This window comes from Oncorhynchus gorbuscha, linkage group LG19, assembly GCF_021184085.1.
Source record: "Oncorhynchus gorbuscha isolate QuinsamMale2020 ecotype Even-year linkage group LG19, OgorEven_v1.0, whole genome shotgun sequence".
In the NCBI taxonomy this organism is placed as follows: Eukaryota; Metazoa; Chordata; class Actinopteri; order Salmoniformes; family Salmonidae; genus Oncorhynchus; species Oncorhynchus gorbuscha.
This window is the reverse complement of record NC_060191.1, coordinates 1,681,081-1,703,479: the sequence shown is the minus strand read 5'-3', so window position 1 is coordinate 1,703,479 and position 22,399 is coordinate 1,681,081. Positions and strand designations below refer to the sequence as shown.

The 22,399-nt window shown below is 45.0% G+C and overlaps 1 protein-coding gene and 1 pseudogene across 1 annotated transcript; both read left to right on the top strand.

The window, feature by feature from the left end:
* Window positions 1–12,605, top strand: part of LOC124005332 — a 41,993-nt pseudogene extending 29,388 nt beyond the window's left edge.
* A 3,786-nt stretch (window positions 12,606–16,391) lies between these two features.
* On the top strand, window positions 16,392–17,356 carry LOC124005331 (lens epithelial cell protein LEP503-like). The gene is made up of 3 exons (XM_046314471.1): window positions 16,392–16,896; window positions 16,981–17,011; window positions 17,216–17,356. The coding sequence occupies exon 1, from the start codon at window positions 16,666–16,668 to the stop codon at window positions 16,855–16,857; it is 192 nt and encodes a 63-aa protein (XP_046170427.1). The 5' UTR covers window positions 16,392–16,665; the 3' UTR covers window positions 16,858–16,896; window positions 16,981–17,011; window positions 17,216–17,356.
* The last annotated feature ends 5,043 nt before the right edge of the window (window positions 17,357–22,399 follow it).

Genomic DNA, 22,399 nt, shown 5'->3' with positions numbered 1-22,399 from the left:
CTCTCTCTCTCCCTCTTAACTCTGACTCTGCACCCATCTACTCCTATGCCTCTCTCTCTCTCTCTCTCTCTCTCTCTCTCTCTCTCTCTCTCTCTCTCTCTCTCTCCTGCTTCACTCTGTCCACCCATCTACTCCTCTATGCCTCTCTCTCTCTCTCTCTCTCTCCTGCTTCACTCTGTCCACCCATCTACTCCTCTATGCCTCTCTCTCTCTCTCTCTCTCTCTCTCTCTCTCTCTCCCTGATTCACTCTGTCCACCCATCTACTCCTCTATGCCTCTCTCTCTCGCTCTCTCTCTCTCTCTCTCTCTCCCTGCTTCACTCTGTCCACCCATCTACTCCTCTATGCCTCTCTCTCTCTCTCTCTCTCTCTCCCCTGCTTCACTCTGTCCACCCATCTACTCCTCTATGCCTCTCTCTCTCTCTCTCTCTCTCCTCTGCTTCACTCTGTCCACCCATCTACTCCTCTATGCCTCTCTCTCTCTCTCTCTCTCTCTCTTCACTCTGTCCACCCATCTACTCCTCTATGCCTCTCTCTCTCTCTCTCTCCCTGCTTCACTCTGTCCACCCATCTACTCCTCTATGCCTCTCTCTCTCTTCTCTCTGTCTCACTCCATCTACTCCTCTGCCTCTCTCTATCTCTCTCTCTCTCTCTCTCTCTCTCTCCCTGCTTCACTCTGTCCACCCATCTACCTCTATGCCTCTCTCTCTCTCTCTCTCTCTCTGCTTCACTCTGTCCACTCATCTACTCCTCTATGCCTCTCTCTCTCTCTCTCTCTCTCTCTCTCCTGCTTCACTCTGTCCACCCATCTACTCCTCTATGCCTCTCTCTCTCTCTCTCTCTTCTCTCTCTCTCTCTCTCATCTCTCTCTCTGTCCACCCATCTCCTCTCTCTCTCTCTCTCTCTCTCACTCTGAGCACCCATCTACTCCTATGCCTCTGCTTCACTCTGTCCACCCATCTACTCTCTATGCCTCTCTCTCTCTCTTCACTCTGTCCACCCATCTCTCTCTCTCTCTCTCTCTCTCCTCCCTGCTTCACTCTGTCCACCCATCTACTCCTCTATGCCTCTCTCTCTCTCTCTCTCTCTCTCTCTCTCTCTCTCTCTCTCTCTCCCTCTCTCTCTGATTCTTCTACTCCTGTCCTCTCCATCTACTCTCTCCCTGCTTCACTCTGTCCACCCATCTACTCCTCTATGCCTCTCTCTCTCTCTCTCTCTCTCTCTCTCCTGCTTCACTCTGTCCACCCATCTACTCCTCTATGCTTCACTCTCTCCTCTCTCATCTCTCCTCTCTGTCTCTCTCTCTCTCTCTCTCTCTCTCTCTCTCTCTCCCTGATTCACTCTGTCCACCCATCTACTCCTCTATGCCTCTCTCTCTCTCTCTCCCTGCTTCACTCTGTCCACCCATCTACTCCTCTATGCCTCTCTCTCTTCACTCTCCACCCATCTCTCTGCCTCTCTCTCTCCTCTTCACTCTGTCCACCCATCTACTCCTATGCCTCTCTCTCTCACTCTCTCTCTCTCTCTCTCTCTCTCTGTCTCTCTCCCTGCTTCACTCTGTCCACCCATCTACTCCTCTATGCCTCTCTCTCTCTCTCTCTCCCTGCTTCACTCTGTCCACCCATCTACTCCTCTGTGCCTCTCTCTCTCTCTCTCTCTCTCTCTCTCTCTCTCCTCTCTCCCTGATTCACTCTGTCCACCCATCTACTCCTCTATGCCTCTCTCTCTCTCTCTCTCTCTCTCTCTCTCTCTCTCCCTGCTTCACTCTGTCCACCCATCTACTCCTCTATGCCTCTCTCTCTCTCTCTCCCTGCTTCACTCTCTCTCCCTGCTTCACTCTGTCCACCCATCTACTCCTCTATGCCTCTCTCTCTCCCTGCTTCACTCTGTCCACCCATCTACTCTCTCTCTCTCTCTCTCTCTCTCTCTCTCTCTCCTCTCCCTGCTTCACTCTGTCCACCCATCTACTCCTCTATGCCTCTCTCTCTCTCTCTCTCTCACTCTGTCCACCCATCTACTCCTCTATGCCTCTCTCTCTCTCTCTCTCTCTCCTGCTTCACTCTGACCCCATCTACTCCTATGCCTCTCTCTCTCTCTCTCTCCCTGCTTAACTCTGACCACCCATCTACTCCTCTATGCCTCTCTCTCTCTCCCTGCTTCACTCTGTCCACCCATCTACTCCTCTATGCCTCTCTCTCTCTCTCTCTCTCTCTCTCTCTCTCTCTCTCTCTCTCTCTCTCTCTCTCCCCTGCTTCACTCTGTCCACCCATCTACTCCTCTATGCCTCTCTCTCTCTCTCTCTCTCTCCCTGCTTCACTCTGTCCACCCATCTACTCCTCTATGCCTCTCTCTCTCTCTCTCTCTCTCCCTGCTTCACTCTGTCCACCCATCTACTCCTCTATGCCTCTCTCTCCCTGCTTCACTCTGTCCACCCATCTACTCCTCTATGCCTCTCTCTCTCTCTCTCTCTCTCTCTCTCTCTCTCTCTCTCCCTGCTTCACTCTGTCCACCCATCTACTCCTCTATGCCTCTCTCTCTCTCTCTCTCTTCTCTCTCTCTCCCCTGCTTCACTCTGTCCACCCATCTACTCCTCTATGCCTCTCTCTCTTTCTCTCTCCCTGCTTCACTCTGTCCACCCATCTACTCCTCTATGCCTCTCTCTCTCTCTCTCTCTCTCTCTCTCTCTCTCTCTCTCTCTCTGATTCACTCTGTCCACCCATCTACTCCTCTATGCCTCTCTCTCTCTCTCTCTCTCTCCCCTGCTTCACTCTGTCCACCCATCTACTCCTCTATGCCTCTCTCTCTCGCGCTTCTCTCTACTCCTATGCCTCTCTCTCTGTCCACCTCTCTCTCCCTGCTTCACTCTGTCCACCCATCTACTCCTATGCCTCTCTCTCTCTCCTGCTTCACTCTCTGTCTCTCTCTCTCTCTCTCTCTCTCTGTCTCTCTCCTGCTTCACTCTGTCCACCCATCTACTCCTCTATGCCTCTCTCTCTCTCTCTCTGCCTGCTTCACTCTGTCCACCCATCTACTCCTCTGTGCCTCTCTCTCTCTCTCTCTCTCTCTCCACCCATCTCTCTCTCTCTCTCTCTCTCTGATTCACTCTGTCCACCCATCTACTCCTCTATGCCTCTCTCTCTCTCTCTCTCTCTCTCTCTCTCCTCTCTCCTGCTTCACTCTGTCCACCCATCTACTCCTCTATGCCTCTCTCTCTCTCTCCCTGCTTCACTCTCTCTCCCTGCTTTCACTCTGTCCACCCATCTACTCCTCTATGCCTCTCTCTCTCTCTCTCTCTCTCTCTCTCTCTCTCTCTCTCTCTCTCTCTCTCTCTCTCTCCCTGCTTCACTCTGTCCACCCATCTACTCCTCTATGCCTCTCTCTCTCTCTCTCTCTCCCTGCTTCACTCTGTCCACCCATCTACTCCTCTATGCCTCTCTCTCTCTCTCTCTCTCCTGCTTCACTCTGAGCACCCATCTACTCCTATGCCTCTCTCTCTCTCTCTCTCTCCTGCTTAACTCTGACCACCCATCTACTCCTCTATGCCTCTCTCTCTCTCCCTGCTTCACTCTGTCCACCCATCTACTCCTCTATGCCTCTCTCTCTCTCTCTCTCTCTCTCTCTCTCTCTCTCTCTCTCTCTCTCTCTCTGCTTCACTCTGTCCACCCATCTACTCCTCTATGCCTCTCTCTCTCTCTCTCTCTCTCTCTCTGCTTCACTCTGTCCACCCATCTACTCCTCTATGCCTCTCTCTCTCTCTCTCTCTCCCTGCTTCACTCTGTCCACCCATCTACTCCTCTATGCCTCTCTCTCTCCCTGCTTCACTCTGTCCACCCATCTACTCCTCTATGCCTCTCTCTCTCTCTCTCTGCTTCTCTCTCTCTCTCTCCTCTCTCTCTGCTTCACTCTGTCCACCCATCTACTCCTCTATGCCTCTCTCTCTCTCTCTCTCTCTCTCTCTCTCTCCCTGCTTCACTCTGTCCACCCATCTACTCCTCTATGCCTCTCTCTCTCTCTCTTTCTCCCTGCTTCACTCTGTCCACCCATCTACTCCTCTATGCCTCTCTCTCTCTCTCTCTCTCTCTCTCTCTCTCTCTCTCTCTCTCTCTCTCTCTCTCCTGCTTCACTCTGTCCATCCATCTACTCCGCTATCCCTGTCACGCTGCCTCTCCGTCTTGCTCCGTCCATCTTTTCCTCTATCCATCTCTCTCTGTATTCCATAGCTCCTTTCCTCTTTTCCTCCTTCCTTTGTCTTCATCAACGTCAGTGGAACTCCCTGCCTCTCTTCCTCAGACATGTATTCTTTCTCTTCCAGCACTTCCTCCTCATCTCTTCCTCCTCCTCTCTTCTTCCTCTCTAGTTCATTGTGTTTTAATAGCTCTTCCTCTTCTTCCTCTCTAGATCATGGTGTGTTAATTGCTCTTCCTCTTCCTCCTCTAGATCATTGTGTGTTAATAGCTCTTCCTCTTCCTCCTCTAGATCATGGTGTGTTAATAGCTCTTCCTCTTCCTCCTGTCTAGATCATTGTGTGTTAGTAGCTCTTCCTCTTCCTCATCTCTAGATCATGGTGTGTTAGTAGCTCTTCCTCTTCCTCCTCTCTAGATCATGGTGTGTTAATAGCTCTTCCTCTTCCTCTCTAGTTCATTGTGTTTTAATAGCTCTTTCTCTTCCTCCTACTCTCTTCTTCCTCTCTAGTTCATTGTGTTTTAATAGCTCTTCCTTTTCTTCCTCTCTAGATCATGGTGTGTTAATAGCTCTTTCTCTTCCTCCTCTAGATCATTGTGTGTTAATAGCTCTTTCTCTTCCTCCTCTAGATCATTGTCTGTTATAGCTCTTCCTCCTCTAGATCATTGTGTGTTAATAGCTCTTCCTCTTCCTCCTCTAGATCATTGTGTGTTAATAGCTCTTCCTCCTCTAGATCATTGTGTGTTAATAGCTCTTTCTCTTCCTCCTCTAGATCATGGTGTGTTAGTAGCTCTTTCTCTTCCTCCTCTAGATCATTGTGTGTTAATAGCTCTTTCTCTTCCTCCTCTAGATCATTGTGTGTTATAGCTCTTCCTCCTCTAGATCATGGTGTGTTAGTAGCTCTTCCTCTTCCTCCTCTAGATCATTGTGTGTTAATAGCTCTTCCTCTTCCTCCTCTAGATCATTGTGTGTTAATAGCTCTTCCGACTAAATGTCTTTGCTTCCTTCTCTCTTCCAACTCACCCACTCTCCCCTTTTCTCCTCACCCTCCTCTTCATATTTCCCTCTCATTTACCCCTCCCACCCTCTCTTCCTCCTCCCCATCCCCCTCTTCTCTTTTCTCTCCCTCAGGACACAGCAGAGTATGTAGCATACGTGGCCAAAGACCCAGTCAACCAGAGAGGTGAGACTCAATGCCATCCCTCAATAGATTTATCCAGCAGCGCATCCAGTCCTTGTTCAGTACCTTACATCAATGTCATCCCTCCAATAGATTTATCCAGCAGCACATCCGGTCCTTGTTCAATACCTTACATCAATGTCATCCCTCCAATAGATTTATCCAGCAGCGCATCCGGTCCTTGTTCAGTACTTTACATCAATGTCATCCCTCCAATAGATTTATCCAGCAGCACATCCGGTCCTTGTTCAATACCTTACATCAATAGATTTATCCAGCAGCACATCCGGTCCTTGTTCAGTACCTTACATCAATGTCATCCCTCCAATAGATTTATCCAGCAGCACATCCGGTCCTTGTTCAGTACCTTACATCAATGTCATCCCTCCAATAGATTTATCCAGCAGCACATCCGGTCCTTGTTCAATACCTTACACATCAATCAATAGATTTATCCAGCAGCACATCCGGTCCTTGTTCAGTACCTTACATCAATGTCATCCCTCCAATAGATTTATCCAGCAGCACATCCGGTCCTTGTTCAGTACCTTACATCAATGTCATCCCTCCAATAGATTTATCCAGCAGCACATCCGGTCCTTGTTCCTCACCTTACATCAATGTCATCCCTCCAATAGATTTATCCAGCAGCACATCCGGTCCTTGTTCAGTACCTTACATCAATGTCATCCCTCCAGTAGATTTATCCAGCAGAACATCCAGTCCTTGTTCAGTACCTTACATCAATGTCATCCCTCCAGTAGATTTATCCAGCAGAACATCCAGTCCTTGTTCAGTACCTTACATCAATGTCATCCCTCCAGTAGATTTATCCAGCAGAACATCCAGTCCTTGTTCAGTACCTTACATCAATGTCATCCCTCCAGTAGATTTATCCAGCAGAACATCCAGTCCTTGTTCAGTACCTTACATCAATGTCATCCCTCCAGTAGATTTATCCAGCAGAACATCCAGTCCTTGTTCAGTACCTTACATCAATGTCATCCCTCCAGTAGATTTATCCAGCAGAACATCCAGTCCTTGTTCAGTACCTTACATCAATGTCATCCCTCCAGTAGATTTATCCAGCAGAACATCCAGTCCTTGTTCAGTACCTTACATCAATGGCATCCCTCCAGTAGATTTATCCAGCAGAACATCCAGTCCTTGTTCAGTACCTTACATCAATGGCATCCCTCCACTTTGTTGCTTTTATGTATTTTGTTTGGTTGCTTTTGTGCTATTGCTTTGTCTGCATGCTACATGTTGCTTGTCCTATATTATTCTGCGTGTGCTCACTGCTCATTGATTGTCTATGTTGTAATTGTTTTTAATAACCTGCCCAGGGACTGCAGTTGAAAATTAGCCAGCTGGCTAAAACCGGCACTTTTACTGAAACATTGATTAATGTGCACTGTCCCTGTAAAAATAAACACAAACTCAATATATTTATCCAGCAGCATATCAGATCCCTGTTCAGTACCTTTCTTTGGACAGCGAGGCAGTGCCAATATTCTGTTTCCTTACCTCTGTTGTTTACCCTCCTCTCTGCTTCCTTTCTGTCCAGCGTGTCATATCCTGGAGTGTTCGGAGGGCTTGGCCCAGGAAGTCATCAGTACCATAGGGCAGGCCTTCGAACTACGCTTCAAACAGTACCTGAAGAACCCCCAAACTGGTCACCCCCCATGACAGGTGTGTGTGTGTGTGTGTGTGTGTGTGTGTGTGTGTGTGTGTGTGTGTGTGTGTGTGTGTGTGTGTGTGTGTGTGTGTGTGTGTGTGTGTGTGTGTGTGTGTGTGTGTGTGTGTGTCACTCCTGAGTTCTGACTCCTCTCCCCTTTCTCCAGGATGGCTCCGTTTGATGGCTCAGCGTGGGAGGAAGAGGAAGATGAGGGAGCACCGCCCCCTGCAGATGTTCCGTACTATAATAACTTCCCCGGAAACAACCTCCTCCTGGGGGACTGGTGGACATGAGGGCCCGCCCTGGGGCTACGCTGGTGAGATATATACATACACACACATCAAGTAATTGTTAGTCAATTGTATTGAATCCAGACTGCAGCTCCAGGAGAGAGAGGGCAGTTCAGTATGTAGGCTAATCATCTGACCCAGTCTCACTCTCACATCACAGCAGGCCTTAGTCTTCCACTCTCTCTGGCGCTCACCTTATTTACCTCACAGTGTGTGTGTGTGTGTGTGTGTGTGTGTGTGTGTGTGTGTGTGTGTGTGTGTGTGTGTGTGTGTGTGTGTGTGTGTGTGTGTGTGTGTGTGTGTGTGTGTGTGTGTGTGTGTGTGTGTGTGTGTGTGTGTGTGTGTGTGTGTCATCAGTTGGTCAGTGCAATGTATGTTTTTCCATCTGTATCTTAATTGCTTCTTGTGTGTGTGTGTCTTTTCAGCCCTATGGACAGCCGGGTCAGAATGATATTCACAAGCAGCCGCTTCCCCCTCTACCAAGTGAGCCATCACACACACACACACACACACACACACTCACTCAGCTAAAGGATATGAGGTGACACAATACAATGACTTGCAGTGAGAGAATGACACGGACACAGTGAGAGGAAATGAGTCAGATTGACCATGTGTGTGTGTTGCTCTCGGACAGTGTGTGTTGCTCTCTGACAGTGTGTGTTGCTCTCGGACAGTGTGTGTGTTGCTCTCGGACAGTGTGTGTTGCTCTCGGACAGTGTGTTGCTCTAGGACAGTGTGTATTGCTCTAGGACAGTGTGTATTGCTCTAGGACAGTGTGTGTTGCTCTAGGACAGTGTGTGTTGCTCTAGGACAGTGTGTGTTGCTCTAGGACAGTGCGTGTTGCTCTCGGACAGTGCGTGTTGCTCTCGGACAGTGCGTGTTGCTCTAGGACAGTGCGTGTTGCTCTAGGACAGTGCGTGTTGCTCTAGGACAGTGCGTGTTGCTCTCGGACAGTGCGTGTTGCTCTCGGACAGTGCGTGTTGCTCTCCGGACAGTGCGTGTTGCTCTCGGACAGTGCGTGTTGCTCTCGGACAGTGCGTGTTGCTCTCGGACAGTGCGTGTTGCTCTAGGACAGTGTGTGTTGCTCTCGGACAGTGTGTGTTTCAACTGGTCTCTGTGTTCCCATAGGGGTGTTGTGACGTGAATACTATTAATGCTATGACAATTATTTAATCAAATCAATTTACTACGTTTAAATGAGCATGTGATTAAATTAATGATGTAACAATTAACTCATTAGCAATCTTGGGCACCACAGAATAAGTTTGTTTAATGAGTTACCATTTCCCCGAATTGACTGAAGGATATCTGAATATACCTTTATCATATTAGTCATCCATGAATTATTATTACCTCCTATCAGTCTCATTCTGAACATCGTTGACTTAAATCTGCACCAACCCTAGTCTGCATGATGATTCAGTGATACACAAATTGTTTTAATTATTTATTTACTGACTAACTAAATAATCACACAGAATGACATAAACACACAGGACAGATTATACTTTGATTTCTAACATAATGCAATGAAAAGTCCCTAGTGGACTAACCCGATATGACGGCTGGTCACACAGTGAAATGGCTGGGGAAAGAAAGAGCGGGAGAAAGAGAGACAGAGCAATTAATCTATCGTACATGCAGTTGAATAATACGCTCATCGTAAATATGGATATTTAACACCCGCTCATTCAGATTTAGAAATACAATGTACATATTTACGCTTGTATGTCTTTGTCGACTCGCTCTACTGAAATCACCCGATCCGTCTGTGACGAATATTTAAATAGGGGAGGCAGGGTAGCCTAGTGGTAAGAGCGTTGGACTAGTAACCGGAAGGTTGCAAGTTCAAATCCCCAAGCTGACAAGGTACAAATCTGTCGTTTTGCCACTGAACAGGCAGTTAACCCACTGTTCCGAGGCCGTCATTGAAAATAAGAATTTGTTCTTAACTTACTTGCGTAGTTAAATAAAGGTCAAATAAAAAAGTCTCTGGTTGTGTAAGTCTCTGGTTGTCCACTAGAGGTCACCATGTCCTTAGTAGCTGTAGTAGGTTTCATCTAACTCCATCTCCTCCCACTAGACCTTCTCTCATCACCATGTCCTTAGTAGTTGTAGTAGGTTTCATCTAACTCCATCTCCTCCCACTAGACCTTCTCTCATCACCATGTCCTTAGTAGTTGTAGTAGGTTTCATCTAACTCCATCTCCTCCCACTAGACCTTCTCTCATCACCATGTCCTTAGTAGTTGTAGTAGGTTTCATCTAACTCAATCTCCTCCCACTAGACCTTCTCTCATCACCATGTCCTTAGTAGTTGTAGTAGGTTTCATCTAACTCCATCTCCTCCCACTAGACCTTCTCTCATCACCATGTCCTTAGTAGTTGTAGTAGGTTTCATCTAACTCCATCTCCTCCCACTAGACCTTCTCTCATCACCATGTCCTTAGTAGTTGTAGTAGGTTTCATCTAACTCCATCTCCTCCCACTAGACCTTCTCTCATCACCATGTCCTTAGTAGTTGTAGTAGGTTTCATCTAACTCCATCTCCTCCCACTAGACCTTCTCTCATCACCATGTCCTTAGTAGTTGTAGTAGGTTTCATCTAACTCCATCTCCTCCCACTAGACCTTCTCTCATCACCATGTCCTTAGTAGTTGTAGTAGGTTTCATCTAACTCCATCTCCTCCCACTAGACCTTCTCTCATCACCATGTCCTTAGTAGTTGTAGTAGGTTTCATCTAACTCCATCTCCTCCCACTGGACTTCCTCTCATCACCATATCTGCTGGTGAGAAGAATTTCTAAACAGATGCCTCAGATTTATACATTGTCGTGGAAATTTCCTCTATTTACCAAATCATGGGAGCAAACCACACACACACGTCAGAGTTAGTTATAAAAGTCCATCTTTAATTATATCAGCTCTATCACAATCCTGTGACTCTCAGATAAATTCAGTGTCTCTCCATGAATTCTCTGAGAGCCCCTTCCACATTGCAATAGCATTTTGACTTTCAACAGTTCAGTATCTCTAATGAAAAGTTGAGAGTCCTAACATAATGGCAAATGGGATCCTTTATAGCAAAGATACACAGGATAAGACAGCATCGGCATAATTCATTGTTCAGCTTTGTCTCTTTTCTCAAACTCAGAACCATAAACCAATCCTCCATATCAACAGGCATATATCAAATCCATCCTATCTTGACAAGATCACAGAGACACACTGACTGGCACACACATTGTGGAGCCAAGAGATACACGCTTGATGATCCCTTGACCTCTCCCCTCTCTGCAACTTCGTCTTGACATAGAACAGATACTGCAACCCTGCCACAGTATTATACAAAAATAACATTCTGATGAGAAGTAACTTACAAACATATGATGAATATAAAACATCTTACCTATGTTACCCATCAATTCTGATTATTCCCTAACAACATCCTGTGAATTATCTGGGTTCTTCTATCTGTGACATCACAGAACAGATATTCTATAGAGCTGTTCTACTCTAAATGTTTCCCATCCCTGAACACCTCCCAGGTGATACTGACAGACAGTTATGTGATTAAACTCCTGATTGGTTGTTTCAGTGGGAGCAAAGGAGGGAGGGCGGGACCTGTGTGATGACCCCTCATACGTCAATGTGGATAAACCCCGCCCCGCAACAGCTGCAGCCAATGGCAATGCTCACAGAGATGCGTTCGACATGAGTGAGTCCCAGTTGGCCCTATCAGCTAGAGTCTGTATACAATACATCAACTGGCCCTGCAGTCTATAGCAGTCACTATCAGTCATCTCAGATAAGACTAATTAGAATGGTTATCAGCTATATTGCAGTAATTACACTACAGTAGAAGTCATTAGTTTTTTCATTTGGGTTTGGACATAGGGGAAATTAGAATATTGTTATCCTGAATGTATCAAGAATTAATTTGGTTTGGTCATATGGTTTCAAAACGTCTCTCTCGCTCTGCCCTCTCTCCTTCTCCTCTCAGAGCCATTTGATGATTCCTGGGTGTATCAGGTCTGGGGGTCTCAGCGCGCCCCCTCTGGTGGAACAGCTGCAGTGCGAGGCCTGGTTCCACGGCAGCCTGAGTCGCAGGCAGGCTGAGAGACTGCTGACCCGTGACGGAGACTTCCTGGTCCGAGAGTCAGGCACCACCCCTGGACAGTACGTCCTCACTGGACAACAGGGTGGTCAGCCCAAACACCTACTACTGGTCGACCCAGAGGGAGTGGTGAGTTGGGAGGGAGAGGTGTCTGAGTTAGAGCGAGCCACCCGAAGCCTTCCCACTTATCAGCTGTGACGTGATATGTTTTGTGACCCTCTCTTTCTCTGTGTGTGTGTGTGTGTGTGTGTGTGTGTGTGTGTGTGTGTGTGTGTGTGTGTGTGTGTGTGTGTGTGTGTGTGTGTGTGTGTGTGTGTGTGTGTGTGTGTGTGTGTGTGTGTGTGTGTGTGTGTGTGTTTGTGTCTGTCTGTGTGTCCAACTACTCAGGTACGTACCAAAGACCACCACTTTGAGAGTGTGAGCCACCTGATCAGTTACCACATGGACAACAGACTGCCCATCGTATCAGCAGGCAGTGAGGTGTGTCTGCAACAACCAGTGGAGCACAGTGCCTGAACACTACACACATAAGCAATGCTGACAACATTGAGGAAAGCCAAAAAACACCTCTATCACTCTTTCTGCCAAAATCATTTGCTCTCTGCTTTTCCTCACACCCTTCTCTCCTCCTGGACGACTCACTGTTACCTCCGTGATCCCTCCTTCTGTTCATCCTTCCGTCATCGAGGTCCACTCCCTCCATCCCTCCAAAGAACGTGGGAGTAACACCTAGGAACACTTTATTTTCCTTCTCATCGGGACAGAAATTAATACAATTTAGTAAAAAAAATTGAGCATTATTAATTAAATCATGTCATTCATTCAGAAATGATTATATCATAGTAAAGGACTATGCACCTTGGAGGGGAGGAGTGAAACGTAGAGAAAGGAATGGAGGGATGGGGGGAGAAGTCTTGATCCAGACATGGCAGAGGAAACAGTTTCTCTCACCGTCACAGAAGCACTCCAAAGACTTGTCTGATGATTGGACTCATCAGAGAGCTCAGACATGGATCCTCCAATCAAATATCAGTGAATAACCAATCATGACTGAGATCAGGCCTCCTGTTAATATTCATTGACATTTTTGTGTCCACACCAATCAGGGCCCTCGCTTACCATCAAGCCACTTCCAATAAAATACCTTTCGTCTTTGACCATTGACCCTGAGTGATACCTGATGATGTCACGGAGGACGTCTCTGTATGCAAAAAGGTGGTTGCTATACCAACAACCATTGTCTCCGTCTGTCCAAATATTGACAAGGTTTCTTTCCGGCCTCCGAAGGTGGAGTTTGATAAAAGGATGTCCGACATCAACCTGTCTGTCTGCATGGGACTGGTCTCCCTGTCTGTCTGCATGGGACTGGTCTCCCTGTCTGTCTGATGTCTGCATGGGACTGGTCTCCCTGTCTGTCTGCATGGGACTGGTCTTACCTGTCTGTCTGCATGGGACTGGTCTTACCTGTCTGTCTGCATGGGACTGGTCTTACCTGTCTGTCTGCATGGGACTGGTCTCCCTGTCTGTCTGCATGGGACTGGTCTCCCTGTCTGTCTGCATGGGACTGGTCTTACCTTTCTGTCCTGATCATGACAAAGAAAGTGGGCTTGGTTGGACTGGGGCAGCAGAAACCATGGAGATGACTCCTACACCAACATACAGTGTGCTAGTCTGTATCTGTCATGTGTACTTTCATTGGGAGTATAGTGTCTTTACATAGAGAGGGATGGAGAGAAGACTGGGAGGGGGCAGGAGGCCAGGGGGAGGTTCCACATCTAGAGATGTCATCAGACCTAGACACAATGTCATCTGGAAGAGCTCAAAACCAATTCTACGACGATGTCACAGTCAACCTAAATGCGGCTGTCACAATGTAATCGGTGCTGTGTTGGAATCGTAGTTCGGATTAATGCCAATATTTTCTTGCTTTTCAATGGATTTGTTGTTAATATCTGCTTGCCTTGACAATCTATGGCCATGTCTCTGTCTGGACGGGTGGGGGTGGAGAGGTTGGGGGGCATACTGGATGAAGTGTGTTTAATGCTGAAAGCATTCGGTCCAGAGCATTCAAAGCATAGATTTTATCTCCTCCCAAATGTGCTGCAACACTTGGTCAGGAGATTAGCTTTTAGTGTTAGCATTAGCGTAAGCATTAGTGCATGATGTGTTTATTCTCAGCTCACTGCTGGGAAAACTGCAGTGTTGTTCACAACAAAATCTGGGAGTTTGGCGAACGTTGGTCAGACGTTGGACTTTGACGTGTTGTTTTCCTTGGAATTAGAAGACTGTAGAGGGAGAGAACGTGGAGGAATCATCCTCTCCCTCCTTCTCTTCATGATATGTTTTGTATCTTACTCGTGCCTTGTTTCTTCGATGCAGTCACCTCACTCCAGTGCAGTCTGTCACCTAATGTACTGTGCTTATTGTACAGTCAGTTGATGTACTTAATCCAAATGTAGTGGACCGTTGGATCCTGTCACATGGTCTCTCAGTCCATCAAAGACTCTGCAAAAGGACACTGACTCTCACCACCCAGGTCCAGTGATGCCAATCCGCTCCTCTATTGCACATTCATTCTTACTTCCTGTTGTCACTTGTTGTTGTCACGGTTGCTTGATGTCGCAGCTCTCATTGGAGGGATTTCCACTCCACCTGTAAATAACATCAGATCTGATTGGTTGGTTTGAGTTATTTGTTCTGAAATTAGTCTTTATTGTTTAGATGTTATTAATAACATGGGTGGGACAGAACCAGATACTGTATTTCACATGTAATACCCACGGAATACTTTTCTCTCTGAATCCAATTCATTTTGATTCGAGCCAATGAACCATGTCCAGGTTTTTGAGGGAGGCTGAAACCAAACTGTAAATGTGGAAGTGAAGAGTAAACTGGGATCTGCCACCTGCTGTACAAAATATTTCTGTCTCATCAGTAGGGTTGCAAAATCCTGTGGTTTTCCAGAAATCCTGGTTGGAGGATTCACGGAATTCCTGTTTATTCGCTTGTGTAATTCTAGGACTAGTTTAACCAGGATTTCTGGGAAACTGGGGAATTTGGGGAAAGTTATCTGAATTTTGCAACTCTAGTCATGAGAAAGGGCTCTTTGAGCCTGGACAGGTAATTGTTTATTCATCTTTCTCATCGTGCTTGTGTGTGTGTTGTGAGAGAGGATGTGTGGATGATCAGAGTTTATGGTTGGGAGTGTAGGGGGTTGTGTAGTTCTTACATGGTGGCACTTGTGCTCTGTGTGTGAGGCCTTTGCTTCATTCTGTCACAAACACACAGACTGTTAGACACAGACTGTTTAAGTGACTATAGGTCCTGGATAGGCAACAAGAAAACAAGTAAACAAGCCCCAAGGTGTGTGTGTAAAAGGAATCATCTATCCTCTACATAATTTGTGAAGCATTCTAGCGTTGTCTTTGTTCATCACAGTTGCCTTTGTTGCATGGAAATAATTTTTTACAGTTTCTATATTGTTGTTTTGATGTACTTTTTCATTTGAGTTTTGAAAGCCAAAGGGTTATTTTCAATTAGCCTTCAAAAAATTGATTTAATTTTTTACTTTTTACAGTTCTGTTGTAATACTCTTGTTCTTTTGGGGGAAATACATCTGTTTACACCTGTATCTGAAATCACAGATTGCATATAAATGCATATATCATGAATCTTTCCTGGTGAGTTTGGCTTTAAAATGCAGTTTCTGGATTTACACTTTGGTCTCCTGTGATGTGTTTTCTTAAATGTTGATTCATAACTATTAAATAGAACATATCCCCTTTACTTATTTATTCTGCTAAATACAGGTGAGGACGATATATTGTTTTAATTGAAGTTCTACACTTTGAGGAGATGACTAAGGAGATTATGATAGGACAAGGAAAGAGACAGGATCGGGCAGGAAGAAGTTACCTGAGTTACCACAGGGAGAGGTAGAGGCTAGTTGAGTTACCACAGGGGGGAGGTAGAGGCTAGTTGAGTTACCACAGGGAGAGGTAAAGGCTAGTTGAGTTACCACAGGGGGGAGGTAGAGGCTAGTTGAGTTACCACAGGGAGAGGTAGAGGCTAGTTGAGTTACCACTGGGGGGAGGTAGAGGCTAGTTGAGTTACCACGGGGGAGGTAGAGGCTAGTTGAGTTACCACAGGGGGAGGTAGAGGCTAGTTGAGTTACCACAGGGGAGAGGTAGAGGCTAGTTGAGTTACCACAGGGGGGTAGAGGCTAGTTGAGTTACCACAGGGGGGGGTAGAGGCTAGTTGAGTTACCACAGGGGGGAGGTAGAGGCTAGTTGAGTTACCACAGGGGGGAGGTAGAGGCTAGTTGAGTTTCCACAGGGATAGGTAGAGGCTAGTTGATTTACCACAGGGGAGAGGTAGAGGCTAGTTGAGTTACCACAGGGGGGAGGTAGAGGCTAGTTGTGCCTCTACATTAAGTGCCAAGGTGTACAGTAGGGTCTGGAGTTAGAGAATATGCATTGGTGCAGGGTCCATGTCAGCAAATGTTCTATATTCAGACCTCTGGTGATAACATGTCCTATAGCTGCCATTCTCAGAATTATTTCAACCTGGACGATGACCACGACGCAGTCATCCAACAATATAGAAATCAGAATATTTATTATTTCAACCTGTTCAGAACACAAAACACATATTACCAGATGAGAGAAACAATAGACAGTCACACAGTCCTGGACAAAGAGAGGAGGCATATTGTGAGCTTTTACAGTAGAGCTGCATTGAGCACGTGATACTGGAACTATCCTGAGGGGTGTACTGTAGGTGTGGTGGATAGATTATGCTTTACGTAGGGAGAGACTGTTCCAGACTGGCAAGAACCCTAGAGATGCAGAGAGCGAGCTGGAGGGAGGGAGAGAGGGGGTGGTGGGGTGCAGAATACACCCAGAGCCAGTAAACAGAATGTTTCATAACCAAGGGTGACTGATGTGTCTGTGTTCCAGAGGGTAGAAGAATAGAATAGAGAAAGATCAGGAGCTGAGAGAACACTCCCTGGTGTTGGTAGTGTTGATGTCACTATAGGAGGAGCTCTCTGGACAGGAGCTCTCTGTCCACTACCACCCAGTCCAACCCTGGTCTTCTCCTCTTCCTTTCCTCCATCCTCCTCTACTCCTCTGGGATTGACCTGACCCCTATTCCTCTCATCTCTCATTTCTATCATTTCTTCCTCCTGTCCTCCGTGTGGAGCAGTGCCACAGAGCCATGCACCCCCAGCGTCCTCTCCCCCAGGCCATGCCCTCCTCCCTCGGGCAGAACCTGCGTGACATGGCCATGGGCCTAGGCAGAGGGAAGAACTTCCTTGGTGGGAACATTGCCTACGGCTTCATCCAGTCCCTCAAGGAGTGCCTCTACTTCGTACTCTGCTGCTGGTGCATCAAGGAGATACTGGACTGACTGACTGAGACACTACGAGAGGGAGAGAGAGGCACGAGGGTGAGGTTCTCTTTCCTGCTTGTCTCTGGATGTGTTTCTCTCTTCCTCCTTTTCACTCTTTCTCTTCTGTTTTTCTCTCACCAGCTAAGATGTTAAACACAGCGTGTGAAGCGGTGTAAGTATGAGTCTTGTCATTAGATACTGTACAAAGTTTGACTCTAAAATAGAAGACGTTTGCCAAACTGTTTACTGACAACATAATTTCCTTTCAGCTACATGTTACCTGTAAAATATTCTACCAAATATGTAGGACTGTGTAGTATGTTATTGTTTACATGTTGTACTATATGGCCCTGGTATGTGGATTTGCTCCTCTTAGTGCCCATGATGCAGTTCTATATTCCTGTCTGGAGGCTTGGGAAACTGATGTGCTGCCTGGTGTATCAGAGGATCTCTGTCATTCTCGGATCCTGAGTCAGTCGGTCTGGAGACCTGCAGTGTGTGTGTGTGTGTGTGTGTGTGAAGCATCATCTTAACACCAATCTGCTGATCCTAGACCTGTGGAGAAACCAAACCTGTGAGGCAATGGACATGGCTTTTGATGCTGCTTAGGTCACATTTAATTCCAAGTTTTATTAATTTCTGTACAGTCTTAATATGCAAGGAATAAACAATGTAATATCTGATTTTGTTTGTGTGTGCCAACCAGAGTCAGGTGATGTGTGAGAAACAAAAAGTAGATCCTGACATCTGCCAATGTCATCATAGTGTCAGGTTGCACCACATCATCGGAAAAGCATTGCGTGTGGTATATTTTGTATACCCACTCTTTTCACCTGCGTGTGTCAATCAATCTGAAAGTGTGCCCATTGAGCGAAACGAGAGAGCGATTATCATTGGCGAGTTGGGCAAGAAGGGGTGGGACGTGAGAGAATGCCCTTCCCGGTTGGACAAGAGAGTGGCTCACGCAAGTGTCAAAGAGACTCTTCCAAGTTCCGAAATTGGATGCATTCAATTAATTTGGCAGAAAGGGATTCATACACGATTGCCATTTGTAAGGAAAACGGAGGTAAGTGGAGTAGAAAATGTAATGTTACTTTGTGTTCTTGTTACCATTTTGTCGTTAGATGTTAGTGTTTCCTGGTTCTCGACAGAAACAGTAACTATCTGGATTTTCGGTGGAAGGGATTAAAGTTTTCCATAGTAGGTTGGCAGATAACAGGGTTTATCTTTAATTGAATAGAACATGTTTTTATAACATATGTAGAAAAGTTTCAGTATTATTTAGTTCGATATTGTGTTACCAGCGATGGTCACAATGTTTCAATCGATTTTTTTCATTTTTCATCAGTGGAGATACGGTGTGACAGTTGTTGACATTTCAGAGTACACACCTTTGTCGACACTGAGATGGCTAACATGCAAATTAGGTGTCAGGTAGCTTAGGTTGAACACTTGTTTAAACATTTTACAGCCTAGCATCGACTAGACAAGGCCAGCAGTGTAGCGTTGTGACCATTTTTGGTCATTTTCTTTCGCCGAGACACAGATAAAGATATATAACAGGCTATTGGCACACATACTGAAGAAGCATGTGACAACGCAAAAATAAATGTAATTTCAGATGAAAGAATGAAACTCATTTCAAAGCACATCCTTCTCTATTACCCAGGACTATTTAAGCAAATATAAAGAGGATAAAGTGCAGTTTGCAGTGGACGCCTGTATAGGCCAAGTGTGCTACCACTGGCGCCGACGCGTTTGTTAATTTGTGAAGCTGATGGGTCAAGAGTGTCTCAGAAGATCGCTACTCTGTCGAGAGCTCCATGGATGCCAAATGAACACACCACTTCAGAGGTTTTGTCTAGAAGGGATACAGTTTTAGTCTAAATGTACTTTTCTTAGCAGGTTTAAGATCATTTAGGCGAATGAAAATAACAGGTTAGGTGAACTAGGTTAAGATTAGGAAAAGGTTTAGGAGTTAGCTAAAATGCAACTTTTGACATCAATTTGACAAAAGCTGTATCCCTTCTAGACATGATCCACTTCAGAGAGCGAGTACGGAAGAATGAGGGCATCTTTCATTGACACCACATTTTTTACAAATGTTTTTTTTCTTTAAACAAGCTAGGTTTATTTAATATTTAATTCTAGGCTACTTGCTATAGGTCTAGAGAACATTTTACTATTTACAGTGGCTATTTTAATGTGTACATCTTGGTGTGGCATAAATATATATATATATCTCAACAATACATTAATTGCACTATAGTGGTGACAAATGGTGCTTTCTTTTCAGCACCATGGAATGAATCCTTACCACTGCTACACCTGGCTATCAGCGGAGTCTTGTCTGGCAACGACAGTTAATTCAGCCTCATTTACTGTCTTTTATAAAGACATAGCTGATTTGGCTGACTTGCTTAAGGATCAGCGCCCCGTCAACGGGACAGTTGTAAATGCAGCGAATTATGTCAAGAATGTAGATTTTAGAGAAAAAACAAATGTGTGTACATATTTTATTTTTATTACACTTTTATTTAACCTCTTAACCGGGTAGACTAGTCGAATTTACAAGTTCTCATTTACAACTGCGACCTGGCCAAGACCTGCGACCTGGCAAAGCAGTGCGATACCAAACAACAAAGTGTTACACATGGAATAAACAAATGTACAGTCAATAATACAATAGAAAAAGTATTGATACAGTGTGTGCAAATGAGGTAGGATAAGGGAGGTAAGGCAATAAATTGGCCATAGTGGCAAAATAATTACAATATAGCAATTAAACACTGGAATGATAGATGTGCAGAAGATGAGTGTGCAAGTAGAGGTACTGGGGTGCAAAGGAGCAAAATAAATATCAGAATGGGGCTGAGGTAGTTGGATGGCCTATTTACAGATGGGCTATGTACTGGTGCAGTGATCTGTGAGCTGCTCTGACAGCTGGTGCTTAAAGTTAGTGAGGGAGATATGAGTCATAGGCGCTGTTATGGTGACCAGTGAGCTGAGATAACCTCTAGCGGCGAGCAATCCCGTATCCGGGAGCGTAATCATAGCCTCAAGTGCATTATCATAACGCAATGTTTCCTATTCATGAAAATCGCAAATGAAATGAAATAAATATATTGGAACACAAGCTTAGCCTTTTGTTAACAACACTGTCATCTCAGATTTTCAAAATATGCTTTTCAACCAAAGCTACACAAGCATTTGTGTAAGAGTATTGATAGCCTAGCATAGCATTAAGCCTAGCATTCAGCAGGCAACATTTTCACAAAAATAAGAAAAGCATTCAAATAAAATCATTTACCTTTCAAGAACGTCGGATGTTTTCAATGAGGAGACTCTCAGTTAGATAGCAAATGTTCAGTTTTTACAAAAATATTATTTGTTTTGGAGAAATCGCTCCATTTTGTTCATCACTTTTGGCTAAGAAAAAAAAGCGAAAATTCATTCACTACAACGCCAAACGTTTTCCACATTAACTCCATAATATCGACAGAAACATGGCAAACTTTGTTTAGAATCATCCTCAAGGTGTTTTCACATATCTATTCGATGATAAATCATTCGTGGCAGTTGGGTTTCTCTCGGAGCAAATGGAAAAATACACGCAGCTGGAGATTACGCAATAATTGCAAAGGAGGACACCAAGCGACCACCTGGTAAATGTAGTTTCTTATGGTCAATCTTCCAATGATATGCCTACAAATCTCACGTCACAATGCTGCAGACACCTTGGGGTAAACGTGGAAAACGTAAGCTGACTACTAGCTCTTCCACAGCCATATAAGGAGTCATTGCCATGAGGCGGTTTCAAAAAATGCGGCACTTCCTGATTGGATTTTTATCTGGGTTTTTCTGTAACATCAGTTCTGTGGCACTCACAGACAATATCTTGCAGTTTTGGAAACGTCAGGTGTTTTCTATCCAAAGCTGTCAATTATATGCATAGTTGAGCATCTTTTCGTGACAAAATATTTTGTTTAAAACGGGAATGTTTTCATCCAAAAATTAAAATAGAGCCCCCTATATCCAACTGGATAAGGTGGGGCTTTACCTAACAGAGACTTGTAGATGACCTGGAGCCAGTGGGTTTGGCGACGAATATGAAGTGAGGGCCAGCCAACGAGAGCATACAGGTCGCAGTGGTGGGTATTATATGTGGTTTTGGTGACAAAACGGATGGCACTGTGATAGATTGCATCAATTTGCTGAGTGGAGTGTTGGAGGCTATTTTGTAAATGACATCGCTGAAGTTGAGGATCGGTAGGGTGGTCAGTTTTACGAGTATGTTTGGCAGCATGAGTGAAGAATTATTTTTGCGAAATAGGAAGGGATTCTAGATTTAATTTTGGATTTGATATGCTTAATGTGAGTCTGGAAGGAGAGTTTACAGTCTAACCAGACACCTAGGTATTTGTAGTTGTCCACATATTCTAAGTCAGGACCGTCCAGAGTAGTGATGCTGAACGGGTGGGCAGGTGTGGGCAGCGATCGGTTGAAGAGCATACATTTAGTTTACTTGCAGTTGGAGGCCAAGGAGAGTTTAGTTAACAGTGTCAAAGAAGGGCCAGAGGTATACAGAATAAGTGTCTTATATTGGCGGAAAGCTTAAATCCTTGTTAATATAACTACACTGTCCAATTTACAGTAGCTATTACTGCGAAAAATGGCATGCTATTGTTTGAGGAGAGCTCTAACAACAACAACTTTTTTACTGCGATAGGTTTGATAAATTCAAGGTGAAATGTGTACTTACATTCTGAAATCTTGCTCTGATTTATCATCCAAAGGGTCCCAGAGATAACATGAAGTGTCGTTTTGTTAGATAAAATCCTTTTTCATATCCTAAAAGGTATGAAAAAAAAAAGCATGCACGATCAATTTTTTTTTTTTTTTTTTTTTGGGCGACTTGTTATTTAGAGTTGGATGACTGTTCAAAGCGTATTTTCCCAGTCCGAGCTCGTTTTTTTAAACGTGTTCCCAGTTGTCTGGAACTCACTGAGGTCTGAGACTTCCCAGTTCTTAGTTTCCAGTTGTTTTAAATGCTGTAGAAGTCTGGGTTGACAGCATGGCTAATGTATTCACCCTTTTATGGCCCATGGCGTTGAATGTTTATCCTTTAAGCTTGGAAAAGAGACCCTTAAACCCACACTTGGACTACACACCCCCTCTACTGAATAGCAGGCTACTGATTGCAAAGCAATGTTTGCAGTTAGCCACTGATTCCTTCCAAACCACTCAAACCACTCATTGTTGAATTTTAAATGTCTAACTTGTTGTGTAATGTTTATGTCCAATTTCCAATGAGCAACGATACATTTTATGTATAATTTCTTGTCATATGACAAGTATTGAAAGGATTTGCCAGTAGATTGTTGACTTGGTTCATGATTTTGACTGCTCGATAGGACTTTGAAATGTTGACATGATCAGTCCAATCAAAGCTACGGTAGATATGTGATTTTATATGTGGCCAAAGACCTTGAGCCTTCTTGGATGGGCACCCAAGGGACTTGAATTATTTTCCACCATCATTTGGAAATAAATTCATTAA